General features: G+C 43.9%; 1 protein-coding gene across 1 annotated transcript in view; it reads right to left on the reverse strand.

Annotated features, from left to right (window-relative positions):
• PEX14 (peroxisomal biogenesis factor 14) overlaps positions 1-25,413 on the reverse strand; it is a 272,999-nt gene that overhangs the window by 24,587 nt on the left and 222,999 nt on the right. Inside the window, exons 5-6 of the mRNA XM_073603474.1 lie at positions 16,281-16,366; positions 778-880 (exon numbers count right to left, since the gene is read on the reverse strand). Of these exons, the coding sequence (XP_073459575.1) occupies positions 778-880; positions 16,281-16,366 (189 nt within the window). The remainder of the gene's footprint in view (positions 1-777; positions 881-16,280; positions 16,367-25,413) is intronic.

Below are 25,413 nucleotides of genomic sequence, written 5' to 3' on the forward strand. Positions count from 1 at the left end.
GACATCATGCACAGCTCTCTCCCTCACTCTCATGAGAGATTGCCAGGAAGAGAGGGGGGATGAGTCATAAGAGGGCCAATGAGAGCTGCAGAGCTGGAGGTGTGCCTCTGTGTGTCTGTTTAAATCCAGGAAGGGAACAGGCAGCAGCTTCAACTGCCCACAGTTACAATGGCTGCAGCCAGACTCAGTGGAGGGAGAATTCTGCAGCATATTTGGCAAGTACAGAATCTCAGTATATATAAAATAATATGCAAAGTGGTTGGAGGGAAGCTTCAGAATGGCAAAGATGTCTTTATTACAAATTATGTGAGCGGACTGCAGTTCCTCTTTAATTATTTGACGCATCCAAAAAAAAACCCGGGCCTGTTTCTGTAAGTCCCACTTGCTAGCATCTTGCAGTGTATTGGAAGACATAGCAGTGGCTATAATCCGCCACAGACTATTCCCACATCTTGACACATGTGCACACACCTTGCTGTCACACTGAGGAGTCTGAAGTCAAAACCTCCCATTACACTAAAGGGCTGTCACTCCAGTCCCCTTATTAATATTCCGAGGTTGGGATCCTTTCCGTAAAAACATAATTAATTGAGGCCGCAGCGACAGTAAACAAGCAATTTTAAATTAAACCGAAATGACGGCGTCTTCATTTGCAAATGTGAACAGATTTTGTGAGCAGATAAATGAAGTCACCACGTCTATGAGGGTGTGTGAAGAGGAGGGGGGGGGCCGCGCCTGGTGTGTGCGCGAAGCTGGGATGGAGTCGTTAATCGTTACCTGTCTGCGTGACGTTGCCACTCATCTCCAAGACGCTGGACTCGATGCGCTGCAGCTGCTTGCGGCTCTCCTTGCTGCCGATGATTAGCGGAAGCAGGTATCTCTGGAAGAGGCAATGACAGCAATATGAATATGTAAATTGCGTTTAAAAAAAAAAAAATGTATTGAAAAATAAAAGGCAGGATATTGTTTTAAAACAAAAACAGCGTTCAAAATACCAGCAACAGAAAACTGACACGTTTCATCTGTTGGAAAAAAAAAAAAAAAAAAAGCACTCAGTTTACTCTAATCTAAATTCTAGGTTATCCCATGGAACCAGATTTCAGAGAGCTCCTCACATGTGCGGTGGCTGGGTCTGCTTCCTTATTCTGTGCTGTACAGCTTTTTTTCTATCTGCCTGCTGTATCGCCAACCAGATTCAGTCCAAGGGAGGTTTAAATTGGATAATTGGATGGATGTAAGAAACCAAATAATGAGTGGTTTAGTGGTTAGCACTTCCAACTTGCAGCACTCAGGTACTTGGTGCAAATCCCAGCCAGGACACCATCTGTATGGAGTTTGCATGTTCTGCCTGGGCATTTGTGGATTTATTCCGCTTTCCTCCCAGACTCCAAAGACATGAAGGGAAATTAGTCAGCTTTGGTCTAAATTGGCCTTCATATGTTTGTGTGTGTTATATGCATAAGTAATAGGGACATTGTAAGCTCCTTGAAGGTAGGCACTGATGTGAATAAGTATGTAAAGCTGGCCAAACGCTATATAGCACACTGTGCCCATCAAATGCAGACTCTGTGCCCATTAAATGCAGCCAACTGTGCCCCATCAATTGTAGCCTCTGTGCCCATAATATGCAGCCACTGTGCCCCACAAATGCAGCCAACTGTGCTCCATCAATTGTAGCCTCTGTGCCCATCAAATGCAGACTCTGTGCCCATCAAATGCAGCCAACTGTGCCCCATCAATTGTAGCCTCTGTGCCCATCAAATGCAGACTCTGTGCCCATCAAATGCAGCCAACTGTGCCCCATCAATTGTAGCCTCTGTGCCCATAATATGCAGCCACTGTGCCCCACAAATGCAGCCAACTGTGCTCCATCAATTGTAGCCTTTGTGCCCATAATATGCAGCCACTGTGCCCCCCCACCCTCTGTCTGCCCGGCACTTGCCCCATCGTGGTGGCATGTCAGGCGGCGAGCTGTGGGACGGTAGCGCGGCGATGGATGCCGTGTTCTCCGACACCTCTGTGCGTGTCTTCTTCCTGTATTCCTTGGCGCCAATGGGATCGCCTCTGCCTTCAGCCAATTAGATGCCCGGTATTACATTCGGGCCTTCTGACTGGTTAAGAGGCGGTTCTGTTTTAGCACAGCAAATATTCATTTGCTGTGCTAACACACCTGGGGGCACTGCGAGTGCAATGGTTTGCGCTCGCAGTGCACCTTTTTTGAAGCCTATTAGAGCCTATGGCGCTAATCAGGTGCTTCAAAATCACCCCCTGCCGCTGGAATTCAGGCGCCCGGCTCCTGAAAAGGGGCCAGATGCCTGAATAGGGGGTGGCTACAGAGGCCATGGATAGATTCATGCAATGCATGAATCTATCCATAGTACAGAGAGGGGGTGGCTGGAGAGAGGGGGCGGCGCCCGAGCGCCCCTGATGGACGCACCGCCACTGGCTTGTACAGTTTTATATGGTATATTCTCAGTTCTGGCAAGTGCAATACTAACTGAACTGTGCAATTAGGTTTGCAAACAGGCCTTACTTTTAACAGTTTTCCAACATTGTTTGACGGATACAGTAAACAGTTTTAATAATATTGTGTTGGTTTTAATTAATGTTAATTCATTTTTATTGTATGCAGTCACAATAACTTGGTATGAAGCCACGCTTGCTTGATGCCAAACCTCAACTGATGACTCTTATTTAGAAAATGACTTGGGAGCAGCAGCATCATAAATAGAACCAAATTCTAGAAGACTGAAAGTGGCCAGTCACACAATGTTCCCGATTTACATACACTACTGTGCAAAAGTCTAAGGTAGGTGTGAAAAAATGCTGAAAATTAAGAAAATATGAAGAAAATTTCAGAAATAAAAGTATTAAATCATTTATTTTCATCAAGTAACAAAATGGAAAGTAAATAAACAGAAGAGAAATCCAAACCAAATCAATATTTGGGGTGACCACCCTTTGCCTTCAAACCAGCATCAATTCTTCTGACTTGCACAGTGTTTTTGAAGGAACTCGGCAGGTAGGTTGTTCCAAACATCTCGGAGAACTAACCACAGATCTTCTGTGGATGTAGGCTACCTCAAATCCTTCTGTCTCTTCATGTAATCCCAGACAGATGTTGAGATCAGGGATCTGTGGGGGCCAAAGCATCTCTTTCAGGACTCCTTGTTCTGCTTTAAACTGAGGATAGTTCTTAATGACATTGGCTGTATGTTTACTACAGAATAAAATTTAGGGCCAATCACACGTCTCCCTGATTGTATGGCATCATGGATAAGTATCTGCCTGTATTTCTCAGCATTGAGGACACCATTCATCCTGACCATTTGCAGAAATGCAGCCCCAAACTTGCAAGAAACCTCCACCATGCTTCACTTCAGCCACTCATTATTGTACCGCTCTCCAGCCCCAAACTGCCTCCTGCTGCAGCCAAATAATTCACATTTTGACCGATCAGTCCAGAGCACCTGCTGCCATTTTTTCTCTACCTCAGTTTCTACCTTTTCATGTTCATAGTTGAGTCACTTAGCCTTGCTTCCACGTCGGAGGTATATATTTTTTTGGCCACAATTCTTCCATGAAGACCACTTCTGGCCAGACTTCTCCGGACAGTAGATAGGTGTACCTGGGTCCCACTGGTTTCTGTCAGGTCTGTGCTGATGGCATTGCTGGACATCTCCAGATGTCCAAGAGAAGTAAAAAAAGATGCTTCTCATCTGCTGCATTAGGTTTCCTTGGCCGTTTCTTTGAGCTTCTTCAAAAGAGCTTGAGCAGCGCATCTTGAAACCCCAGTCTGCTTTGAAATCTTTGCTTGTGAGAGACCTTGCGGATGCAGTGTAACTACCTTGTGTCATTTTGCTGTGCTCAGTCATGCCATGGTATATGACCCCGTGACATGAAACGGTCTTCCACAACCTCCCCTTACTTGCGGACTTTGGCTGTTCCTCACCCAGTTTTAAGCCTCCTAACACAGCTGTTTCTGTTCCCGTTAATGACGGCATTTCAACCTATATATGAAATTGATGATCATTAGCACCCGCTTGGTATAATTAGTTAATCATACACCTGATTCTAATCCTACAACATCCCTGACTGGTCAAGTGTAAGAATGTGTTGCTGGTTTGAAGCCAAGGGGCAGGCACACCAAATATTGAGTTCATATAGATTTTTTTTTTTTCCCGTTCGCTCACTTTGCATTTTGTAAATTGATACAAATAAAAAAGTAAAATATACTTTTTTTTTTTTAAAGTATTCTTACTTGACAGCATTTCTTTACCTATGCCAAAAACCTTTGCACAGTACTCTATATTCTGCCATGGCTAGGAGAATACAACCTTAGGAAGGTGTTTCTTAAAGGCTAATATGGAGCTGCACGATGACTGGAATTTATTTTTTTTCTGTACCAAAGTATATTTCAACAATTTTATGGTGGGTGTTGGCTGTTTTCCTTTCTACTGAGAAAAGAGAACAAAAAAAAAAAATCACTGTACATTTGCAGCAAATATAAAATTTGTACAAAGAGAAAAGGCCTACAAGACAGTTTAGAAATAACAAGTCCAGTCCTGGTCCATGTCCAGGAACAAGTTCAAGGCAAAGCAGAGGTCTCACATGCATTCTCTCTTCCCCAATATCTACCCCCCCAACCCATCTATGGCTTGAATAAGGATTATGTAAACACTCCAATTTCTGTGTGATTTTTGATGCATGCAACTGTATTCTGCTAAAATAATTCAACATTTTTAGAACAATACACACGTAAAAACCAATGTCTGTGGACATGTTACATGCTTTCAATATTCTGAGTACAGTATATATTTGTGGTTGGGGAGGCTTTCATTCCATCATCATGCTTCAACCCCCTTAAAACTATATTTAAAAAATCCCAAAAAGGAAAAGAATCATGCGGAGGCACATTTAGGAACTGCCAATCAGAACCTCAGAATATAGCTGTAAACGACGTCAATGCTATTCACAATCCAATCTCCTGAATGGCTCATTTACACTTTGCGTCGGCTTCAACACACATGAACGGCTAGTTTACATTCGCTTTGTTAAAGCTCTCTGAACGCCAGTCAAAACTCCTGTCACTAAATAAAATGGTTAGCTTACAGTCCTGTTTACATCTGCTTTTGCTTTGGCTTCGCTTCAAAAATTATACCCCATGTAGCTTCAGTGGTGCTTCACAGCATCTTCAAAGCCTCCATAGAAGTCTAAGTTGAAGCCCGATCAAAGCCCGATCAAAGCCCGATCAAAGCCCCATCAAAGCCCCATCAAAGCCCCATCAAAGCCCCATCAAAGCCCCATCAAAGCCCCATCAAAGCCCCATCAAAGCCCCATCAAAGCCCCATCAAAGCCCCACCAAAGCCCCACCAAAGCCCCACCAAAGCGCCACCAAAGCGCCACCAAAGCGCCACCAAAGCACCAAGCAAAAGCAAGGTGTAAACAGGACTGTAAGCTAACCATTATATTTAGTGACAGGAGCTTTGACTGGCATTCAGAGAGCTTTAACAAAGCCATGTTTTGAAGCAAGTGTAAACTAGCCCTTAAAGTGGCCAAGTGCAGACAGTGTGCAAAAACGGTGGGGCTTTAAAGGGAATCAGTTAGGATAGGGTGTAGGAAAACTGCCACTACTGACTTGGATTTAAAAGCTGAAAGTTCCATGATCATTAACATTCACTACCTATTGAGTCACTGACCTAGAATGGGAGTTTATCCTCTTCAGCCTTCACTGGCTGCATGCTTGATTCAAGTCAGCAAATCATTAGGCCTCATGCATATTGGGCATTTAGGTGCGGCTAGATGGCTCACAAGCGCAATCCATCCCTGCTGCCAGCAGCATGTTAAACTGTATGAGAGACTGATAGTTGCTGCACCATGTGTTACTTAAGTTTAGCGCAATATGTGGCCAGGGATGAATGCCCAGAATGCAAGCAGTCTGCATTCCAAACATTTGTACCTGGGCGCATACTACCCTGAATGTTAGTACCGCTCAGTGCACCATCCAGCTGCAAAGGCTCTCAGAGTTTTACAGGCTGCCGGCAGTGGCGATGGATGAAGTGTCTGTCTTCCGCCTGCACCTAAATGCTGCAGTCTCATGCGCTAGGGCCAAATGCCCAATTTGCATGAGGCCTTCGGTAGTAAGGGTGGGATCAGGATGACAGCCCCGAGGCCCCCTCCTCTAACACACCGATGACTGCAATCGGTTGGTCAGCATTCTCAAGCATGCTTCCCGGTGCCAAGAGAATGTTAAAGCGGAACTTCAGTCATTTTTTCATCTTTCCATCTATTAAATCTTCTGCCCTTGTTGTTTTAACTTTGGATAGTAAAACTTTTTTTTTTTTTCAAGTAAATACCTTATAAAGCCCACTTCCTGTTTCTTGTCTGGTAGCTGCAGAGCTGGAGGTGTGCCTCTGTGTGTCTGTGTAAATCCAGGAAGTGAACAGGCAGCAGCTTCAGCTGCCCACAGTTAAAATGGATGTAGCCAGACTTAGTGGAGGGAGATTTTTGCAGCATATTTGGCAAGTACAGAATCACAGTATATGGTATATAAGATAATATGAAAAGTGGCTGGAGGGAAGCGTCAGAATGGCAAAGATGTTTTTATTACAAATTATGTGAGCAGGCTGCAGTTCTTCTTTAAAGCGGAGGTCCGCTGAAAAAAAAAACATTAAAAGCCAGCAACCACAAATACTGCAGCTGCTGACTTTTAATATATGGAAACTTACCTGTCCAGGGAGCCCGCGATGCCGGCAGCCGAAGCTGATCTGTCCGTCGGCTCTCTCATCTTTTTTAAGTGGGAGAACTTGCACAATTGGTGGCCGACTAAATGCTTTTTTGCCCCACTGTACAAATAACTGCCATCCCCACTGTTGTATAAAGATATAAAGTACGATTTCCATTTTTCTAAAATTATGATCCTAAACATCTTTTTGCACAGCATTCCTGTGCTGTCACGTGACCTCCCTCCACTCTCCTTCCCTGATCTAAAGAGAGCAGCGGGAGGGGCTGAGATTTCCCTCTGATGTCATCCAGCAGCAGAGGGAGATCACGTGACCGCACAGCTGTGCAAGAAGGTACTTAGGATTATAATTTTAGAAAAGTACAGTACTTTATATCTTTATACAATAGAGGGGATATCAGTTATTTGTAACCCTTATTTTACAGCTGCAGGGAATAGCGGTAGGAGGAGAGGTTAGAGGTGGGGAGGAGATCGGCACACAGCAGGATGACGGAGGCACGTAAACTGACCATGGTATCATGGATCAGCAACCATGATTACCGTGGTCAGCACACCTAGGGGAACACAACCAAATATTTTGCAGCATAGAAAGGCACAAATGACTGCTTTAAAGGAACAGGATCATTTTTTTTTTAGGGTTACAACCGCATTAAAAAAGATCTAGGGTCACTCAACAGACATCTCCCCAATAACACTGTGGGAAGCTCATAAGCCTGTCTTGCGTGGTACAATACAAAGACAAATGGCACTATTTAAACGGGAACGCAAAAATCTAGCAAAAAAACTAGAACTCAATTTTAATGCAGCCTACATATCATTTCAAGATAATCCATCTCAGAGTACAAAATCTCATCTGGAAAAATCTAGATTGGAATACGATCTATTTCTCACTGAGTCAGTTGATAAATCCCTCAAACGCTCCAAACACAATTTCTACATGAATACAAACAAACCAGGTACATATTTGGCTCGAGCATTAAATTCAACTAACAAATCTTTCAAACCAATACGTTTGAAATTATCAAAAAATGTTTACACTTGTAATCCAGTTAAAATAGTCCATAAATTTCACTCACATCTCGCAACTTTATACAAGACAAACAATGAATTTAATCCTACAGAGGCTGAATCCTTCTTCTCAAAAATAACCTTACCTGAGTTATCTCAGAATCAAAAAAGCAGTTTGGATGAGCCTATAACTATAGATGAAGTTGCTAACGCCATAAAAGACCTAAAACTTAACAAAAGACCAGGCCCAGACGGCTACTCGGCTTTATACTATAAAACATTCTCAGAAATACTCTCTCCCATTCTCACTGAAACTTTTAACAAACTTCTAGATGGGCATTCTTTTCGGCAAGAAACACTAATGGCAATTGTTTGTATGATCCCAAAACCCCTTTCTGATGATACTTCCTGTGTGAATTATCGGCCTATCTCTCTGTTAAACCTCGATATTAAATTATTAGCAAAAATAATAGCAAAACGCCTCAATAGCATTATAGGAAAATTAATACATAGAGATCAAGTAGGCTTCATGCCAAATAGACAGGCAGGCGATAATATACGCAGGGCAGTGTTATTGGCACATATTGCTAAAAAATGGAAAGTCCCTTTATGTTTTCTATCTCTCGATATTAAGAGGGCATTTGACACAGTATCCTGGCAATATATGCAATATTCATTACAAAAATGGGGTTTTGGACCCCACTTTTTAACATGGATCAAAGCATTATATAATAAACCCAAAGCCTATATAAAATATGCTGGATACAAATCTGAAGCCTTTAATATCGAAAGAGGTACCCAACAGGGTTGCCCATTATCTCCCTTATTATTTGCCCTTATACTCGAACCCATGGCCCAATACATCAGAACAAACCAAACTATAACTGGCATTGAAGTAGGAGGTATTACACACAAATTATGTATATTTGCAGACGATATATTACTTTTTCTATCATCACCACAGGTCTCTGGTCCTAACTTAATACCAGCTCTTGATGGATTTGCAGCCCTATCCGGCCTTATGATTAATCCTAAGAAATGCCTAGTGCTTAATATTTCACTCACAAACATGGAATTGATCCCGGCTAGGGCTGCACTCCCATTCACATGGGCAGAAAAATCAATCCCATATCTTGGAATTCATTTAACAGCCTCTCATTCTGACTTATTCTCAACCAATTATCCTCCTGTATTAAGACAGATCACAAATCTAATAAAACAATGGTCGCAACTTCCTTTATCCTGGATAGGGAAGATTAATGCAATCAAAATGACTATTCTACCCAAATTGCTTTATCTATTCAGAGTCCTCCCTATTCCAATTCCTTCCTATTTTTTGAGAATAGTACAAAAAAGAGCAACTTCGTTTATATGGGGCTCTTCTAAACCACGTATACCTATACACACACTACATCTTCCCAAAAATAAAGGAGGCCTGGGATACCCTAATTTTACTAACTATTACAGAGCGGCACATTTGGCCAGTCTGTCCAAATACCATGCAAAACAGGAAATCCCATTATGGGTATTTATAGAGGCTTCAGAAAATGACCCTCTATTAATATCAAATTTATTATGGCTTGATCCTAAAGACCGCTTTAAAATCCATAATCCCATAACTAAACACTTCTTATCTCTCTGGGATAAACTAAAAACCAAATATCAGTTACAATCTCCACACAATCCTCTCCTTTCTTTTATCAGAAATCCGGCCTTTTATCCGGCATGGATCTACCCAAATTCTTTTAAAGCTTGGACAACATCAGGCATTCAGACACTAAATGACTTCATAGCATCTAAATCATTCCTTTCATTCCCATCGCTTAGAGAAAAATATGATCTACCAAACTCTGAGATATTTAGATATCTCCAAATCAAAAATTTCTATACACCATTCCTAAAGGGGGATACACCATTATCCCAATTATCCATTTTTGAATCAATCTGTACAAAAGATCCATTTGCTAAAGGTACAATTTCATCACTTTATAATCAATTATATGGAGTACCAAATCTTAATAGACCCTCTTACGTTCAGAGGTGGGAGGAGGACCTGGGACGAACTTTAGAAGACACGGACTGGTCTAACATATGGCTCACATCTAAGTCATCTTCACCCAACATCTTAGCACTGGAGACAAATTATAAAGTCCTAACTCGCTGGTACCTTGTACCCGCTAGAGTGGCAAAATATTCACCTAATACCTCAACTCTTTGTTTTCGAGGATGCCCAGAAATAGGCACATATTTACACATATGGTGGACGTGCCCAGTAATCCAAACCTTGTGGAAGGAAGTCTTCGTGATTGCATCTAAAATATTTAAAAAAATAATACAACCAGATCCATATTTAACTTTACTTAATCTAAAACCGGAATGGTTAACACTCTCTCAATTCAAACTTATGATCCAACTAATAACGGCTGCAAAACAAACAGTGGCCAAGGCATGGAAATCTCCTACATTGGTACTAGCAGAAACAATTCACAGAATGAATAATACAATGTCCCATGCTAAGATGGTAGCCATCGATCAAAATCAAATTCCAAAATTTGAAAAACTTTGGCATCCTTGGATAAAACAACAGTTCCTGTCAAACTTCAATGACTCTGTCCTGTTGCCATGGTAACAGATTAAATGACTTACAGAGACACCCATTCTAAGGCTTCAAAGAGAACTAAAAAGAATAATAAACTGACGAGCGGGACAACCTTGTGGACCATACCTCTACCTTTCAACCCTTTTTCTTCTTTCTCTTTCCTTTTCTCCACCTTACGATTAAAGCTCATTATCAGAATTTATTTGACCTATATACACTCTACTTGTAAACAATATGTATAGTAGGTATAAATCATTTAAATACCTACAAAAGTAACTAAGGAAATGATATATATCTTTAATTTAGGTTTACGTGAACCCAATGTTTAATATTTGAAATTTCATGTTATTTACCTATATAAACCCTACTGTAAAACAATGAGCTTACTTTATAGATCCTTGAAAACTTACTTTATGTATCTTTATAACATTGTATACTCAATAAACTTCTTTTGACAAGGAAAAAAAGATCTATGGTCACAGCATACACTCTTACTTTAGAACATTAGCTTGTAATAACAGTACAAACAATAGTTATATTTGACAATCCAATATAAGCTTACTTAAAAAATCTCCTTTTATGTTGTGCTGTCTGTTTGCTGGCCATCTCTTTCCACAACTTCCTGGATTCCCTGCATGCTTTGCAGCTTCTCCTCTGCCGTTTACTTTTAATTTCTAAGGACTACATATCTCATGGTACCTTGCTACCTGCATGCAGCGATTCCTGTACTGACTCCGCCCACTGAGACTCCTCCCTCTCAGCACCTCTGTAGTTGTGAAATGTGTGACACAGCGGTGCCTACTCACAGGGCATAGTGACTACGTGACACAGAAATCAAGTTAGTAAACGTGTGGGGATCTTCACAAAATCAAACGTCAAGATCATTTTGAGTGATAGGAGTAGATACAGTGTGTAAATGAACATATGATTTTATACCTTGACCATAGATGCACTTTGATCTACATTCCATTTTAGAACAAGGAACAAGCCACTGGTCTCATGATAATGATCAGGATCCCCGATAATTAGTTTACAATCGTGCAACCACCATACAGCCAATCAGAAGGATCACATGAGATCTGTTTACAAACAAACCTGCTGGCACTGAGACACTGAGGCTTGCACAGAGTGAGGAGCGGTGACTGCTAAAGCCGGCGGGCAGACTACAGAAAAAAATTAATAAAAACCCTAAAAAATCTGATGTGTAACATAGCCAAAAACGTATTTATATATTTTTTTTGTCCATTCCTCAGCTTACAATAAAACTACATGCAGGGTATGTATTAAACAGCATAGAAAATAAAAAAGTGTTATAGGTCTTAGAAAAATTATGTAGGTAGTAAGTGTTTTCTTCAAATTAATATACACTGATGTTACTAAATTTGATCCGGGTATCTAATTTCTGGCCATGAAGGGGTTAAAATTAAGTATGCATTGGCAGCTCCCAGATTGTTATGCTTACTGTTTTTTTTTTGTTTTCTTTTTTTCCTTTAACCTCTTCCCGCCGGCCCCAGCGTCCCTTTAAAAGGCCCAGGCGGCACGAAGCATCGGTGATCACGTGATCACTGTGATTGGCTGCCAATGGTCACATGATCAGTACCGCCAGCTCCCGATTGTTAGTGGGGACTGAGAGTTAATATCAATACTTCCAAAATTTCCCAGAAACTTTTCATAACAATATTATATGCCTATCTCCCTTTGTAGCAGGTCATTTCCCTCAAAACTACAGGTACTCTTTAATCTGCCGATTTCATTTAACTTGCTGCAGGAAAAATCAGAAGAAAACCTGTGATTATTCTCATGAGAACTAAAAGAAGTAGAGTAATATTATACATGATTAATCACATTTTGGGTGTAGCTTCCATAATGATTACACAATTACTGGGATAAACAATAGCTGTTTTGACAAACTATGTTATATCAGCACTGGGAGACACTGCAGCGGAGAGCTCAGGAATAGGCTTTTAGGATCAGGACCCCCCCCCAATGAATGAAATCAATGCAGTGTTGATTGCCCAATGACACAATACTATATTAATGGACAGTCATGATAATAATCACTAAACATAACATAGCGGTGACCACTGTTTCTTTCTCTTAAGGGATTTGTATAAGCATGATCAAAAGTTATCCCGGACCTCCCTCTCCTCTTCTAGATTATGTTCCTGCAGCGAGAACCAGCTTTTATTACTTCCGGTGACACCAACACCTACATGCTCTAAAAGGAGAGGGGTTTATTCCTACTGAGGTAGGTATGAGCCCCTCCAGAACTACGTCTCCCGAGAGTCCTTTCTCTACATACAGTGGTTGGGCAGGCTTATGGAAGTCAAGGTAGCAGTATTCTTTTTTCTGGGAAGAAAACCAATGTATGGAAAAGGACAGAGTGGTGGGAGATGAGAGGACAGAGTGGTGGGAGATGAGAGGACAGAGTGGTGGGAGATGAGAGGACAGAGTGGTGGGAGATGAGAGGACAGAGTGGTGGGAGATGAGAGGACAGAGTGGTGGGAGATGAGAGGACAGAGTGGTGGGAGATGAGAGGACAGAGTGGTGGGAGATGAGAGGACAGAGTGGTGGGAGATGAGAGGACAGAGTGGTGGGAGATGAGAGGACAGAGTGGTGGGAGATGGGAGGACAGAGTGCTGGGAGATGAGAGGACAGAGTGCTGGGAGATGAGAGGACAGAGTGCTGGGAGATGAGAGGACAGAGTGCTGGGAGATGGGAGGACAGAGTGGTGGGAGATGGGAGGACAGAGTGGTGGGAGATGGGAGGACAGAGTGGTGGGAGATGGTATGAGCCCCTCCAGAACTACGTCTCCCGAGAGTCCTTTCTCTACATACAGTGGTTGGGCAGGCTTATGGAAGTCAAGGTAGCAGTATTCTTTTTTCTGGGAAGAAAACCAATGTATGGAAAAGGACAGAGTGGTGGGAGATGAGAGGACAGAGTGGTGGGAGATGAGAGGACAGAGTGGTGGGAGATGAGAGGACAGAGTGGTGGGAGATGAGAGGACAGAGTGGTGGGAGATGAGAGGACAGAGTGGTGGGAGATGAGAGGACAGAGTGGTGGGAGATGAGAGGACAGAGTGGTGGGAGATGAGAGGACAGAGTGGTGGGAGATGAGAGGACAGAGTGGTGGGAGATGAGAGGACAGAGTGGTGGGAGATGAGAGGACAGAGTGGTGGGAGATGGGAGGACAGAGTGCTGGGAGATGAGAGGACAGAGTGCTGGGAGATGAGAGGACAGAGTGCTGGGAGATGAGAGGACAGAGTGCTGGGAGATGAGAGGACAGAGTGCTGGGAGATGAGAGGACAGAGTGCTGGGAGATGAGAGGACAGAGTGGTGGGAGATGGGAGGACAGAGTGGTGGGAGATGGGAGGACAGAGTGGTGGGAGATGGGAGGACAGAGTGGTGGGAGATGGGAGGACAGAGTGGTGGGAGATGGGAGGACAGAGTGGTGGGAGATGAGAGGACAGAGTGCTGGGAGATGGGAGGACAGAGTGGTGGGAGATAGGAGGAGCTCTGTAGCCCAGCAGGCAGAGCTAGCCCAAATAGGGATCTAGAAGCTCATTGGAATTCTAGCAAATCAACAGTTACTATTCTACCCTAGCACTGCAAAGATGTATTGAACATGTTTATTTTTATTTTGTCTTGACATATAATTTAATGTAAATTACTGTAGGTCACTACCCAGCAGCTGAGAGCAAGTCTGGCTGCAAGAATCAAGAAGAGACAGCCGGCTTCTGAAGACACTTATAACGGGACTTCGCTCCAACAGGGGAAACTTCGCTTGTCTGCCCCACAATCTCTAACTTTTGGCACTTTACTTTTTTTTTTTGGGGGGGGGGGGGGGGGGCGGGTAACTGGTTTTGAGAGGTACCTGCTCCCACCTCCAGTCAGATCGGCAATCCGAGCTGAAGTTCAGTATTTGTAGCTGCTGACTTTAAATTTTTTGTTTTAGACTGAAGAACTGCTTTAAAAATGAGAAGTACAGCTAAAGCTTGTTTGGCTGTACTTCTCCTGTGGACCACAGGAGTGCCGTTCACTCTGCACTCCTGTGACCCGTTTTCAGCTGACAGCGGGCTGATGTCAGCTGTCGGCTGATGTCAGAGAACCGATCCAGGCTCAGGAGGGATCACGATCATATGGTCGTGATCTGCCCACATGCCTGGAACGGCACTTGGCTCAGCCTCTCAGTGAGGCACCGAGAGCCTGAGCCGGCCGCTCCCACTCCCTCCACAGCCCAGAGCTTCAGGACAGTGAAAGCTCAGATATAGGCAGCTGTCTTACATATAATTGAGATACTGGAGATGGCCAATTTCTATATACGCTGGCACCTGTGAGAGCAAGGCCCTAGTCTGTACTACTTCTTTAAAGAGAAGCTGTCACAAGCTTAAAGTGACTTTCCCTTTGCTCATACAGGGCAAAGTTAAAGGATCACTTAAAGTGGAGTTCCACCCAAAAATTGAACTTTTTGGAATCCTCCCCCCTCCGATGTCACATTTGGCACCTTTCAGGGGGGAGGAGGGAGCAGATACCTTTCTAATACAGGTATTTGCTCCCACTTCCTGGCATAGATCACCGCAGTGACCTACGGCACTTCCGGCGCCTACTCTTTCCTCCCCCGCTGTCTTCTGGGACAGCGGGGACCAGTGAAAACACGCAGCGCGACTCACGCATTTGCAGTAGGGAACCAGGAAGTGAAGCCGTACGGCTTCACTTCCTGATTCCCTTACCGAGGATGGCGGCGGCAGCACCTGAGAGCCGACGGACAGATCGGCTTCGGCTGCCGACATCGCGGGCTCCCTGGACAGGTAAGTGTCCATATATTAAAAGTCAGCAGCTGCAGTATTTGTAGCTGCTGGCTTTTAATATTTTTTTTTCAGGCGGACCTCTGCTTTAAAGTGGTAGTAAACCCTTCCATATACCCAGTGAGGCGACTGGCCTCAGGCAATACATGGAGATGAAACAAATCCTCCTTACGTAAGTGGTACTTGTTTATCTGTGGTCTTCTCTTCTCTACATCAGTTCAAAGTCCAGAATTTAAATAGCTTGTCTGAGCTTTCAGGAAAAAAAGGGGACGGAGAGCTGACGCTATGCTCTGCAGAGCTCAGTAAGGAGAGGTTTGAGAGCTGATTGGAAGGAAAGTAACATGCCCCCCTTTAAATGGCACACAGGAACAGAGCCGAGGCTGTCAAACAGCTGGAGGTCCCTCCCCGTCACCATTTTTCTCTTGGTGTCAGGAAAACTTGCCAGAAGCGATTCATGCTGATAGCAGAGGAATGAAGCAGCAGACAGAAATGACACTTAGAGCTCTTATTTGAGACAAATACACACTATAGAGGGATATACATTGTTCATATTTTACATCTAAGGTTTACAGCCACTTTAACTTCTCCACAAACCAGCAGCATATACTCATCATTCTGTAGTCTTTGCGGCTTCAACTGGTCATGCAAGTATGGAGGAAAAGCCCAGTGTAAGCTCCAGACTGACTGGTTAAAACTTATACAGGGTTATGGACACCTTTCTTAGCCCCATGTAAAAGTGCTGGGCCAATTACAAGACACCTAGAGGTCTGTCACACAGGATAGGGGGAGTAAGTCACTATCTCACCCATACCCATAAGTGGTGGGTATTTCACTTCTCGCCTGGCAGACAGACAAAATGGTGGGGAGTGAGGGAAGGGATCTGCTGTGCAGAAGGGGATGAGGGTTAGGTGACCTGCTTACTTTGCCAACTTTACAGCAGAATCTGAAAGCTTCATGATACATAAGTCATGTCCTTTCTTTACATTCATTCATTCTGGCTGAACAGAGCAGTTGAGGGGGTGATAGGAAAGGTACGTAGGAGGTGGGCTATAGAGGGAGCCTGTTACTAGGCCATGAATCAGGCAAATGGCTTAGTTCCGAAAATGTAAAGGTCTACCAGCACTTACCTTGTAAAGGTGGTGGAAGCCAAATGCAATCCCAGCTAAAATAACTGCAAGGGCTCCATATTCTCTCCAGCGTGAGCCAGGGGGACCTGTATGAAGGAAATATGAACAGATATGTGAAACTGTATTTTAAGGACCATAAGGATGATTCTGCTGCTGGAGAAAGTGGAGTCAACAGTACTAAACACAATGCATGTTAAGGTTGGCCTGCCCTACACGCTGAACAAACAGATCTACGCAGCTCCTGCACACTTTCTCCACGAAAAATGGAGGAATAGGACATATATATAGGACTATATAAAAGAGACACTTACAGTGCCTTGAAAAAGCATTCATACCCCTTGAAATTTTCCACATTTTGTCATGTTACAAACAAAAACGTAAATGGATTTTATTGGGATTTTATGTGATAGAACACAAAGTGGCACATAATTGTGAATTTTTTTTACAAATAAATATGTGAAAAGTTTGGGGTTTTGTATTCAGCCCCCCTGTATCAATACTTTGTAGAACCACCTTTCTCTGCAATTACAGCTTCAAGTCTTTTTGGGGATGTCTCTACCAGCTTTGCACATTTACAGAGTGGCATTTTTGCCCATTCTTCTGTGATATATAGCTCAAGCTCTGTCAGATTGGATGGAGAGTATCTGTGAAGAGCAGTTTTCAAGTCTTGCCACAGATTCCTTACTGGATTTAGGTCTGGACTTTGACTGGGCCATTCTAACACATTAATATGCTTTGATCTAAACCATTCCATTGTAGCTCTGGCTGTATGTTTAGGGTCGTTGCTCACTGCAAGGTGAACCTCCGCCCCAGTCTCAAGTCTTTTGCAGACTCTAACAGGTTTTCTTCTAAGATTGTCCTGTATTTGGCTCCATCCATCTTCCCATCAACTCTGACCAGCTTCCCTGTCCCTGCTGAAGAAAAGCATTCCCACAACATGATGCTGCCACCACCATGTTTCACGGTGGGGATGGTGTGTTCAGGGTGATGTGCAGTGTTAGTTTTCCCCCACACATAGCGTTTTACTTTTAGGCCAAAAAGATCAATTTTGGTCTCATCTGACCAGAGCACCTTCTTCCACATGTTTGCTGTGTCCCCCACATGGCTTCTCGCAAACAGGACTTCTTATGGCTTTCTTTCAACCATGGCTTTCTTCTTGCCACTCTTCCATAAAGGTCAGATTTGTGGAGAGCACGACTAATAGTTGTCCTGTGGACAGATTCTCCCACCTGAGCTGTGGATCTCTGCAGCTCCTCCAGAGTTACCATGGGCCTCTTGGCTTCTTCTCTGATTAATGATCTCCTTGCCCGGCCGGTCAGTTTAGGTGGACGGCCATGTCTTGGTAGGTTTGCGGTTGCGCCTTGAGGCGATTCAGTTCGCATTTGCAGCGCTTTATAAATCATTCATTCATTCATTCATTGTGCCATACGCTTTCCATTTTCGGATAATGGATTGAACAGTGTTCTGTGAGATGTTCAAAGTTTGGGATTTTTTTTTTTTTTTATAACCCAACCCTGCATTAAACTTCTCTACAACTTTATCCCTGACCTGTCTGGTGTGTTCCTTAGCCTTCATGGTGCGGTTTGTGCACTAAGGTTTGCTAACAAAGCTCTGAGGGCTTCACAGTACAGCTGTATTTATACAGAGATTAAATTACACACAGGTAGACTCTACTAATTATGTGACTTCTAAGGGCAATTGGTTCCACTAGATTTTAGTTAGCTGTATCAGAGTAAAGGGGGATAAATACAAATGCATGCCACATTTTTCACATATTTGTAAAAAAAATTTGAAAAACATTCATAATTTTCCTTCCACTTCACAATTATGTGCCACTATGTGTTGGTCCATCACATAAAATCCCAATAAAATACATTTACGTTTTTGGTTGTAACATGACAATATGTGGAAAATTTCAAGGGGTATGAATACTTTTTCAAGGCACTGTATGTGAGAAGATATTGGTAGTAGTAGCTTTCATAAAATGCATAATCATACATTCCATGTCTTCATGTCAGCATCTCTACCTGAATTGTGGAAGCTGTGCCCAAAAAAGGCAAGCAGAAGGATACTTACTAGTCACAGGTATTGCCTATAGGTTTTCTGCAGCTGATCTTATACCTGGTTCTGCCTGATTGGGAAATACCCTGGCATCAATGGGAGTAAACAATGCCCCATCAGTGTCAGTGGGAGGAATGGTGCTCCACTGTGGGCATCAGTGGGAGGAATGGTGCCCCACTGTGGGCATCAGCGGGAGGAATGGTGCCCCACTGTGGGCATCAGCGGGAGGAATGGTGCCTCACTGTGGGCATCAGCGGGAGGAATGGTGCCTCACTGTGGGCATCAGCGGGAGGAATGGTGCCCCACTGTGGGCATCAGCGGGAGGAATGATGCCCCACTGTGGGCATCAGCGGGAGGAATGGTGCCCACTGTGGGCATCCGCGGGAGGAATGGTGCCCCACTGTGGGCATCAGCGGGAGGAATGGTGCCCCACTGTGGGCATCAGCGGGAGGAATGGTGCCCCACTGTGGGCATCAGCGGGAGGAATGGTGCCCCATTGTTGGCTTAAGCGAAAGGAATGCTGCCCCACTATGGGCATCAGCGGGAGGAATGGTACCCCACTGTGGGCATCAGCGGGAGGAATGGTGCCCCACTGTGGGCATAAGCGGGAGTAATGGTGCCCCACTGTGGGCATCAGTGGGAGGAATGGTGCCCCACTGTGGGAATCAGCGGGAGGAATGGTGCCCCACTGTGGGAATCAGCGGGAGGAATGGTGCCCCATTGTTGGCATAAGCGGGAGGAATGGTGCCCCATTGTTGGCATAAGTGGGAGGAATGGTGCCCCATTGTTGGCATAAGCGGGGGGAATGGTGCCCCATTGTTGGCATAAGCGGGGGGAATGGTGCCCCATTGTTGGCATAAGCGGGAGGAATAGTGCCCCATTGCTGGTGTCAGTGGGAGGAATAGTGCCCCATCGTTCGTATTAGGAGAAGGAATAATGCCCCACCATTGGTGTCAGTGGGAGGATATAGGCAGGCAAAGGGCCCCCTTCCCCTCCCTCGGGACACAGTTTGGAGACCACTGCCATGGATGATTTCACGCTGCAGAGAGACAGTTTTGAGTCTACTGAACGGGAGTGCACAGACACAAAATGTAATTCTTTCATGGTAATGCTTAGGAATAATTGACATTTTATAGATAGCAAATCTTTACTTTTTGAATTCACAGTCAGTTTAAAAGAGGTCTTGTGTGTGGTGGTGTAACCCAGAAAAGCACACGGGATCAGTCCCATCCATTATCTGCAGAAGATATCAGTTGTCTTTCTCCCCCCCCCCCCGCCCCTCCCTCTCGGCCCGCTTTTCTCTCTCTCTTACCCTGGCTTTCCCTGCCTCATTCTTATGTTCGTTTTTCTTTTTTAATTTTGCCACGAGACAGACTTGTGTCACTTAATGTAAAACGAGTGAGATGGCATTTCGGCTCTGAGGCTTTATAGACTTGCTGAACTTTTGTGAAAGATCATCCCAGTCCCGTTTCATTAATAATGAAAGGGAGGGGGCAATAAAAACCGCTCACTTCCAGGAGATGCCATAGACTCCGAAGCTTGGGGTTACACTCTTCTGCTGGCATTAATATTTTCCCCTTAACCCCTTCGATATCAGCAGGGGGCTGCAAATGAGCATCTTCTGGGCCTTTATGGGTCTCCCAGTATTTATATTTATCAAAACACAGCAAAAAAAAAAAAAAAAAAAAAACCCGGGTGGTTCATTTTTCACCCTTTCAATGTATAATTTAGTTTTGAGTTTATTCCAGTGGGGGGGTATCTTGCATTTAGTGCAGAGACCTCTGAACCCAAATTTTCACCCCCCCTTATATACCCATGGGAGTGATAGAAAACCCAGTTCTGGTCAAGCTTTTTTTTTTTTTTGCAGCAAAGAAAGGGTTAGACACAGTTGGGAACTTAAAGAGCAACTAAACGATATCTGAGCACCACAAACCAAAAGACGCTATTTAACTTTTAGTATTCAAACCGAATTCTCCCATCCCATCCATGGCTCCATGCTTTATTTTGCTGAGAAGTCGCTTTTAAAAACAACCCCCTAGCATTTCTAGCTAGCTGTGTCCATCTTGAGTAAGGACAGATGATCCATGCAGCATTTACCTCCTGGAATACATCTGCCCTTAGCTCAGGCATGCAGACAGGAGGGTGTGCTTAGCTGAGAAAGCCCCTCCCCTCTCTTCTAGGTGAAAGAAAAAAAAAATGCATTAAGACTCCTGGGATGAATGACATCATTTTGGCCTAGGCCAGAAACCAGGAAGCAACTGAAAAAAAAACCAAAAAAACACAACGACACAAAAGTAACTATATTTTCCTATTTACTAAGTCTAGCAGCATAAAGCCCCATACACACTATCAGATTTTCTGCTGATTTTTTCCTTCAGATTTACCAAAACCATATAATATGAGGTCAAACCTTAGGAGTTTCAATTTGTATGCAATCAGGCAGGTCCTTGCACTACATGGTTTTGGTAAATCTGAAGACAAAAATCAGCAGAAAATCTGATAGTGTGTATGGGGCTTTAAGGATTAAAAATAGTTAATGTTAATTGAGACAGTTTAGTTCAGCTATAATTTTTACACAGAGCTTGTTAAAGAGGAAGTAAACCCTGATGGGTTTTACTTCCTCTTTCTTCCCCTGCAAAATAAAAGCATTAATGGGCTAGTATGCATCGCATACTAGTCCATTATGCGGCACTTGCTTGCAAACAAAGCCCGGGGTTATCCCCGCTTCCTTCCGGGGCCGCGGACTCCGGCTCTGTGACTGGCCAGAGTCGCGTGACGTCACTTGCTAGTGAAGAAACGGCACGGTGGGACGTTTCTTCACAGCGCATGTGCCGATGACGTTGGCGCAAGCGTATATGTTAAATATTTACAGTACCTACAGGTAAGCCTCATTATAGGCTTACCTGTAGATACAAGTGGTGTAACAGGGTTTACAACCACTTTAGGTCCACCTATTGAAATATGTGTTTAGCTGGGGCCCGCTTTGCCTGAAAAATCCCAACCAGCCATTTCCACAAAGAGGATTGCTTTGATACAACTGGCCAGCAACCGATGCTCTGTCATACAAATACCCAACCCCCCCCCCCCCCCCATATTAAAAGTCATGTGATTATATGTACAGAGGGATAAGGGTCACCTAAACAAGAAATGAGGGTAATGGGGGTCGCTGGGACAGGGATGCACAAACAGCAATAAAATACTAGCAATTCCATACTCTCTAAAATAACTACTACAGTATAATATATGTGTGTGTGTGTGTGTGTGTGTGTGTGTGTGTGTGTGTGTGTGTGTGTGTGTGTGTGTGTATGAATATATATTTTTTTGTCTGTGTCCCCATCAAAAAGATTTCATGACACTTCCTGTCCTGCTGAATCTTGGCACAGGAGGTACAGACATTTCCAAAGTGTAAAATGCAAAGAGCCATAAAACAATGAAAACTAGACAGGGGTTCTAACTAGGGTTGCACTGATACGTTTTTTTTTTTTTTTTACCAGCGAGTACGAGTACTGATACTTTTTTTTTTTTTTTTTTGAGTACTGATACTTTCGATCAAGTGCTTGCCGATGCGGAGTACCGAGACCTTTGCTGCTTGATCGGAGCCCAAACAAAATGAATGCACTCAAACCACACTGCAAACAATCGCATGCGACTTGAAGAGGAATGTGGTGCGATTCCTGTCCGATGCGCATGCTGTGTCCCGCACCGCTCCTGTGTAAAACCCAGGCTGAAGTCACTATGACATGCCTGGGTTCACACAGGAGCGGTGTGGGTAACCGCATGCAATTGGGACAGGAAACGCACCGCATTCCTATTCGAATCGCATGTGATTCTTTGCAGTGCGGTTTGAGCCTATTCATTTTGTATGGGCTTAAATCGCACCGCAAAGGTATTGGTTTCGAGTATCGGAGCATTTGCATTTACAAGTACTCATGCAAATACTCTGTATCGGCGCTGATACCGGTATCGGTGTAACCCTAGTTCAAACTCTACATTTACACAATATTATAGAAAATGCAGAAGTGAGTGTTCTTGCCTGGTGGAACAATAGTGGAAATCTGGCAAGGAGACTTTTTTTTTTTTTTTTTTTTGTGTTGTTTGCATTTTTGTCCATTTCTTTGCTAATCATAAAAATATATTTAGGATATTTTCAAAAAACAAAATCAGCAAAGAACTCCCCATGTATGCTAAAAAAAAAAAAAACAAGAAAAAAAAAAAAAAAAAAGTTGTGAAAATCATTTTGGTATACACAGCAGTTAAAGGATTTTCGTTGAGTAAACCAGCGCATACCAATGCTTAAAAATCTGGTCTGGTCACGTTTTCATTAACCCCAGACATGAAAGGGTTAAGCAGATTACATTTCCCGTAGAGTACAAAAAATAATAAGAAAATGCAAGAAAAGTTTAGTTTAAAAATGTGCTTTCAAATAGGTAAACTAGATAAATCTATTCTAAAAAAAATAATAATAAAAAAAAAAAAAAAAAAAAAAAAAAAAAAAAGGTACACCCATATAAATTATAATTCATATCTGCCTGCACTATTCCGGCTTTATGCAAAACAAAAACAAACAAATAAAACGCAGGGAAGGTTGTGCAATGGTAGTAACCAAATATTTGGGAGCATGTTAAGATAAATAAGAATCCAGGAAGTCGGATTGCGCTGTTCTCCATTATTCACGCTCATGAACAGATACAGAACAAAACACTCGTTTTTCTTGCTAGGTAAATGGAGTGGCACACCCAAGGGTGTTGGTTCCATGGAAAAATGTCAAAAACAACTTAATTTAACCTCATCTTTGTGGCATTTTTTTTTTTCTTTGAAATATCTGACAAAATAAAAAGAAGAGGAGGGTGGAAGAAAAAAACCAAAACAATAGTTCTTTTTTTTTTTTCATCTGAGTTTCCAGTTAAACCAGAGGTATAACCGATGTTGAGAAATCTGCTTAAAGCAACCCTTGCCAGGGGGTTCGAAAATGTCCAAAAGCAGTACCCTGGGAAGAAAACCACTTCATTCTTATTGGCCAATTTGCAAAAACCTGGCTCTGTAGCAACTCACTAGCCTAGTCTCAAAATACCAACCTAATTGTTCTCTTCATTCCCCTCAAGACCTCCTGCTCTCTAGCTCCCTCATCACCTCCTCCCTTGCTCGCCTCCAGGACTTCTCCAGAGCCTCTCTAATCCTATGGAACTCCTTACCCCAATCTGTCCGCTTATCTCTTACTCTATTAGCTTTTAGACCAGGCATGTCCAAAGTGCGGCCCACAGGCCAATCGTGGCCCGCGTTCCAGTTTTGAATGGCCCGCCTGGTTATCTGGACATATATATCTTTTGTGGCCCCCCAACGATCTCCCAGCGCCGGGGCCACAAAAGATTTATATGCTGGCTGCCTTGGAGGGGACAGGGAGGAGGCAGGACGAGAGCAGTACACACAGGAGAATTTCCTGTTTACACGGCGGCCTCTGTAATAGGAAGTCCCGTCTCCGGCGCTGCCATTGGAAGACTGTTCTGTCCATCAAAGGAGGCGGGACTTTCTATTAAAGAAGCCGCCGAGAAAACAGGAGTTTCTCCTGTATGTAATCTTTTGGCGCTCGTTCCGCCCCCCTCCCTGTCCCCTCCGAGGCTGCAGATGGATGGGCAATCCTTCAGGCTGCATTCCTGGCAATGGTGGGTGCTGCATTCCTGGCAATGGTGGGTTCTGCAATTCCTGGTAATACTGGGTGCTGCGTTCCTGGCAGTGGCGGGTGCTGCGTTCCTGGCAGTGGCGGGTGCTGCGTTCCTGGCAGTGGCGGGGGCTGCGTTTCTGGCAGTGGCGGGGGCTGCGTTTCTGGCAGTGGCGGGGGCTGCGTTCCTGGCAGTGGCGGGGGCTGCGTTCCTGGCAGTGGCGGGGGCTGCGTTCCTGGCAGTGGCGGGGGCTGCGTTCCTGGCAGTGGCAGGGGCTGCGTTCCTGGCGGGGGCTGCGTTCCTGGCAGTGGCGGGAGCTGCGTTCCTGGCAGTGGCGGGGGCTGCATTCCGGCAGTGGCGGGGGCTGCATTCATGGCACTTGTGAGGCTGCATTCATGGCACTTGTGAGGCTGCAGATGGGCACTGACGCTTATTTTGCTTCACAGTTCTTTATTTAAAATTTAAGTTATTTCCTGAAACTTTCCTCTTAAAGTGAAGGTACGCGTTATACGCCCATGAATATGATATATCCAAATAACGCGCCCGAGCTCATCTCTTTACTCACACACAGCCACAAAGGCAAGAGAATTCTTGTTGGGTAGTGTGTTAGTGCTCGAACAAACACACCTATGCCCCGTACACACGGTCGGATTCTCCGACAGAAAATGTGTGATAGGATCTTGTTGTCGGAAATTCCGACCGTGTGTAGGCTCCATCACACATTTTCCATCGGATTTTCCGACACACAAAGTTTGAGAGCAGGCTATAAAATTTTCCGACAACAAAATCCATTGTCGGAATTTCCGATCGTGTATACACGAATCCGACGCACAAAGTGCCATGCATGCTCAGAATAAATAAAGAGATGAAAGCTATTGGCTACTGCCCCGTTTATAGTCCCAACGTACGTGTTTTACGTCACCGCGTTCAGAATGATCAGTTTTTCTGACAACTTTGTGTGACCGTGTGTATGCAAGACAAGTTTGAGCCAACATCCGTCGGAAAAAATCCTAGGATTTTGTTGTCGGAATGTCCGATCAATGTCCGACCGTGTGTACGGGGCATTAGACTGAATTTTAATGGTTCAAAGAATGTCAGGCAAAATGGTCGGCCCTCGCGCATGTTCACTACATCAAATTTGGCCCTCTTTGAAAAAAGTTTGGACACCCCTGTTTCAGACGATCCCTGAAAACCCTCCTCTTCAGAGAAGCCTATCCTACCCCCACCTAACAACTGTATTTTCAGTTCATAACCCAGTTATTACCTTTGTATCACTTGACCCTCCCTCCTAGATTGTAAGCTCTAACTAGCAGGACCCTCCAATTCCTCCTGAATTGTATTGTAACTGTACTGTCTGCCCCCATGTTGTAAAGCGGTGTGCAAACTGTTGGTGCTATATAAATCCTGTATAATAA

Source organism: Aquarana catesbeiana, linkage group LG10 (genome assembly GCF_042186555.1).
Source record: "Aquarana catesbeiana isolate 2022-GZ linkage group LG10, ASM4218655v1, whole genome shotgun sequence".
Classification (NCBI taxonomy): Eukaryota; Metazoa; Chordata; class Amphibia; order Anura; family Ranidae; genus Aquarana; species Aquarana catesbeiana.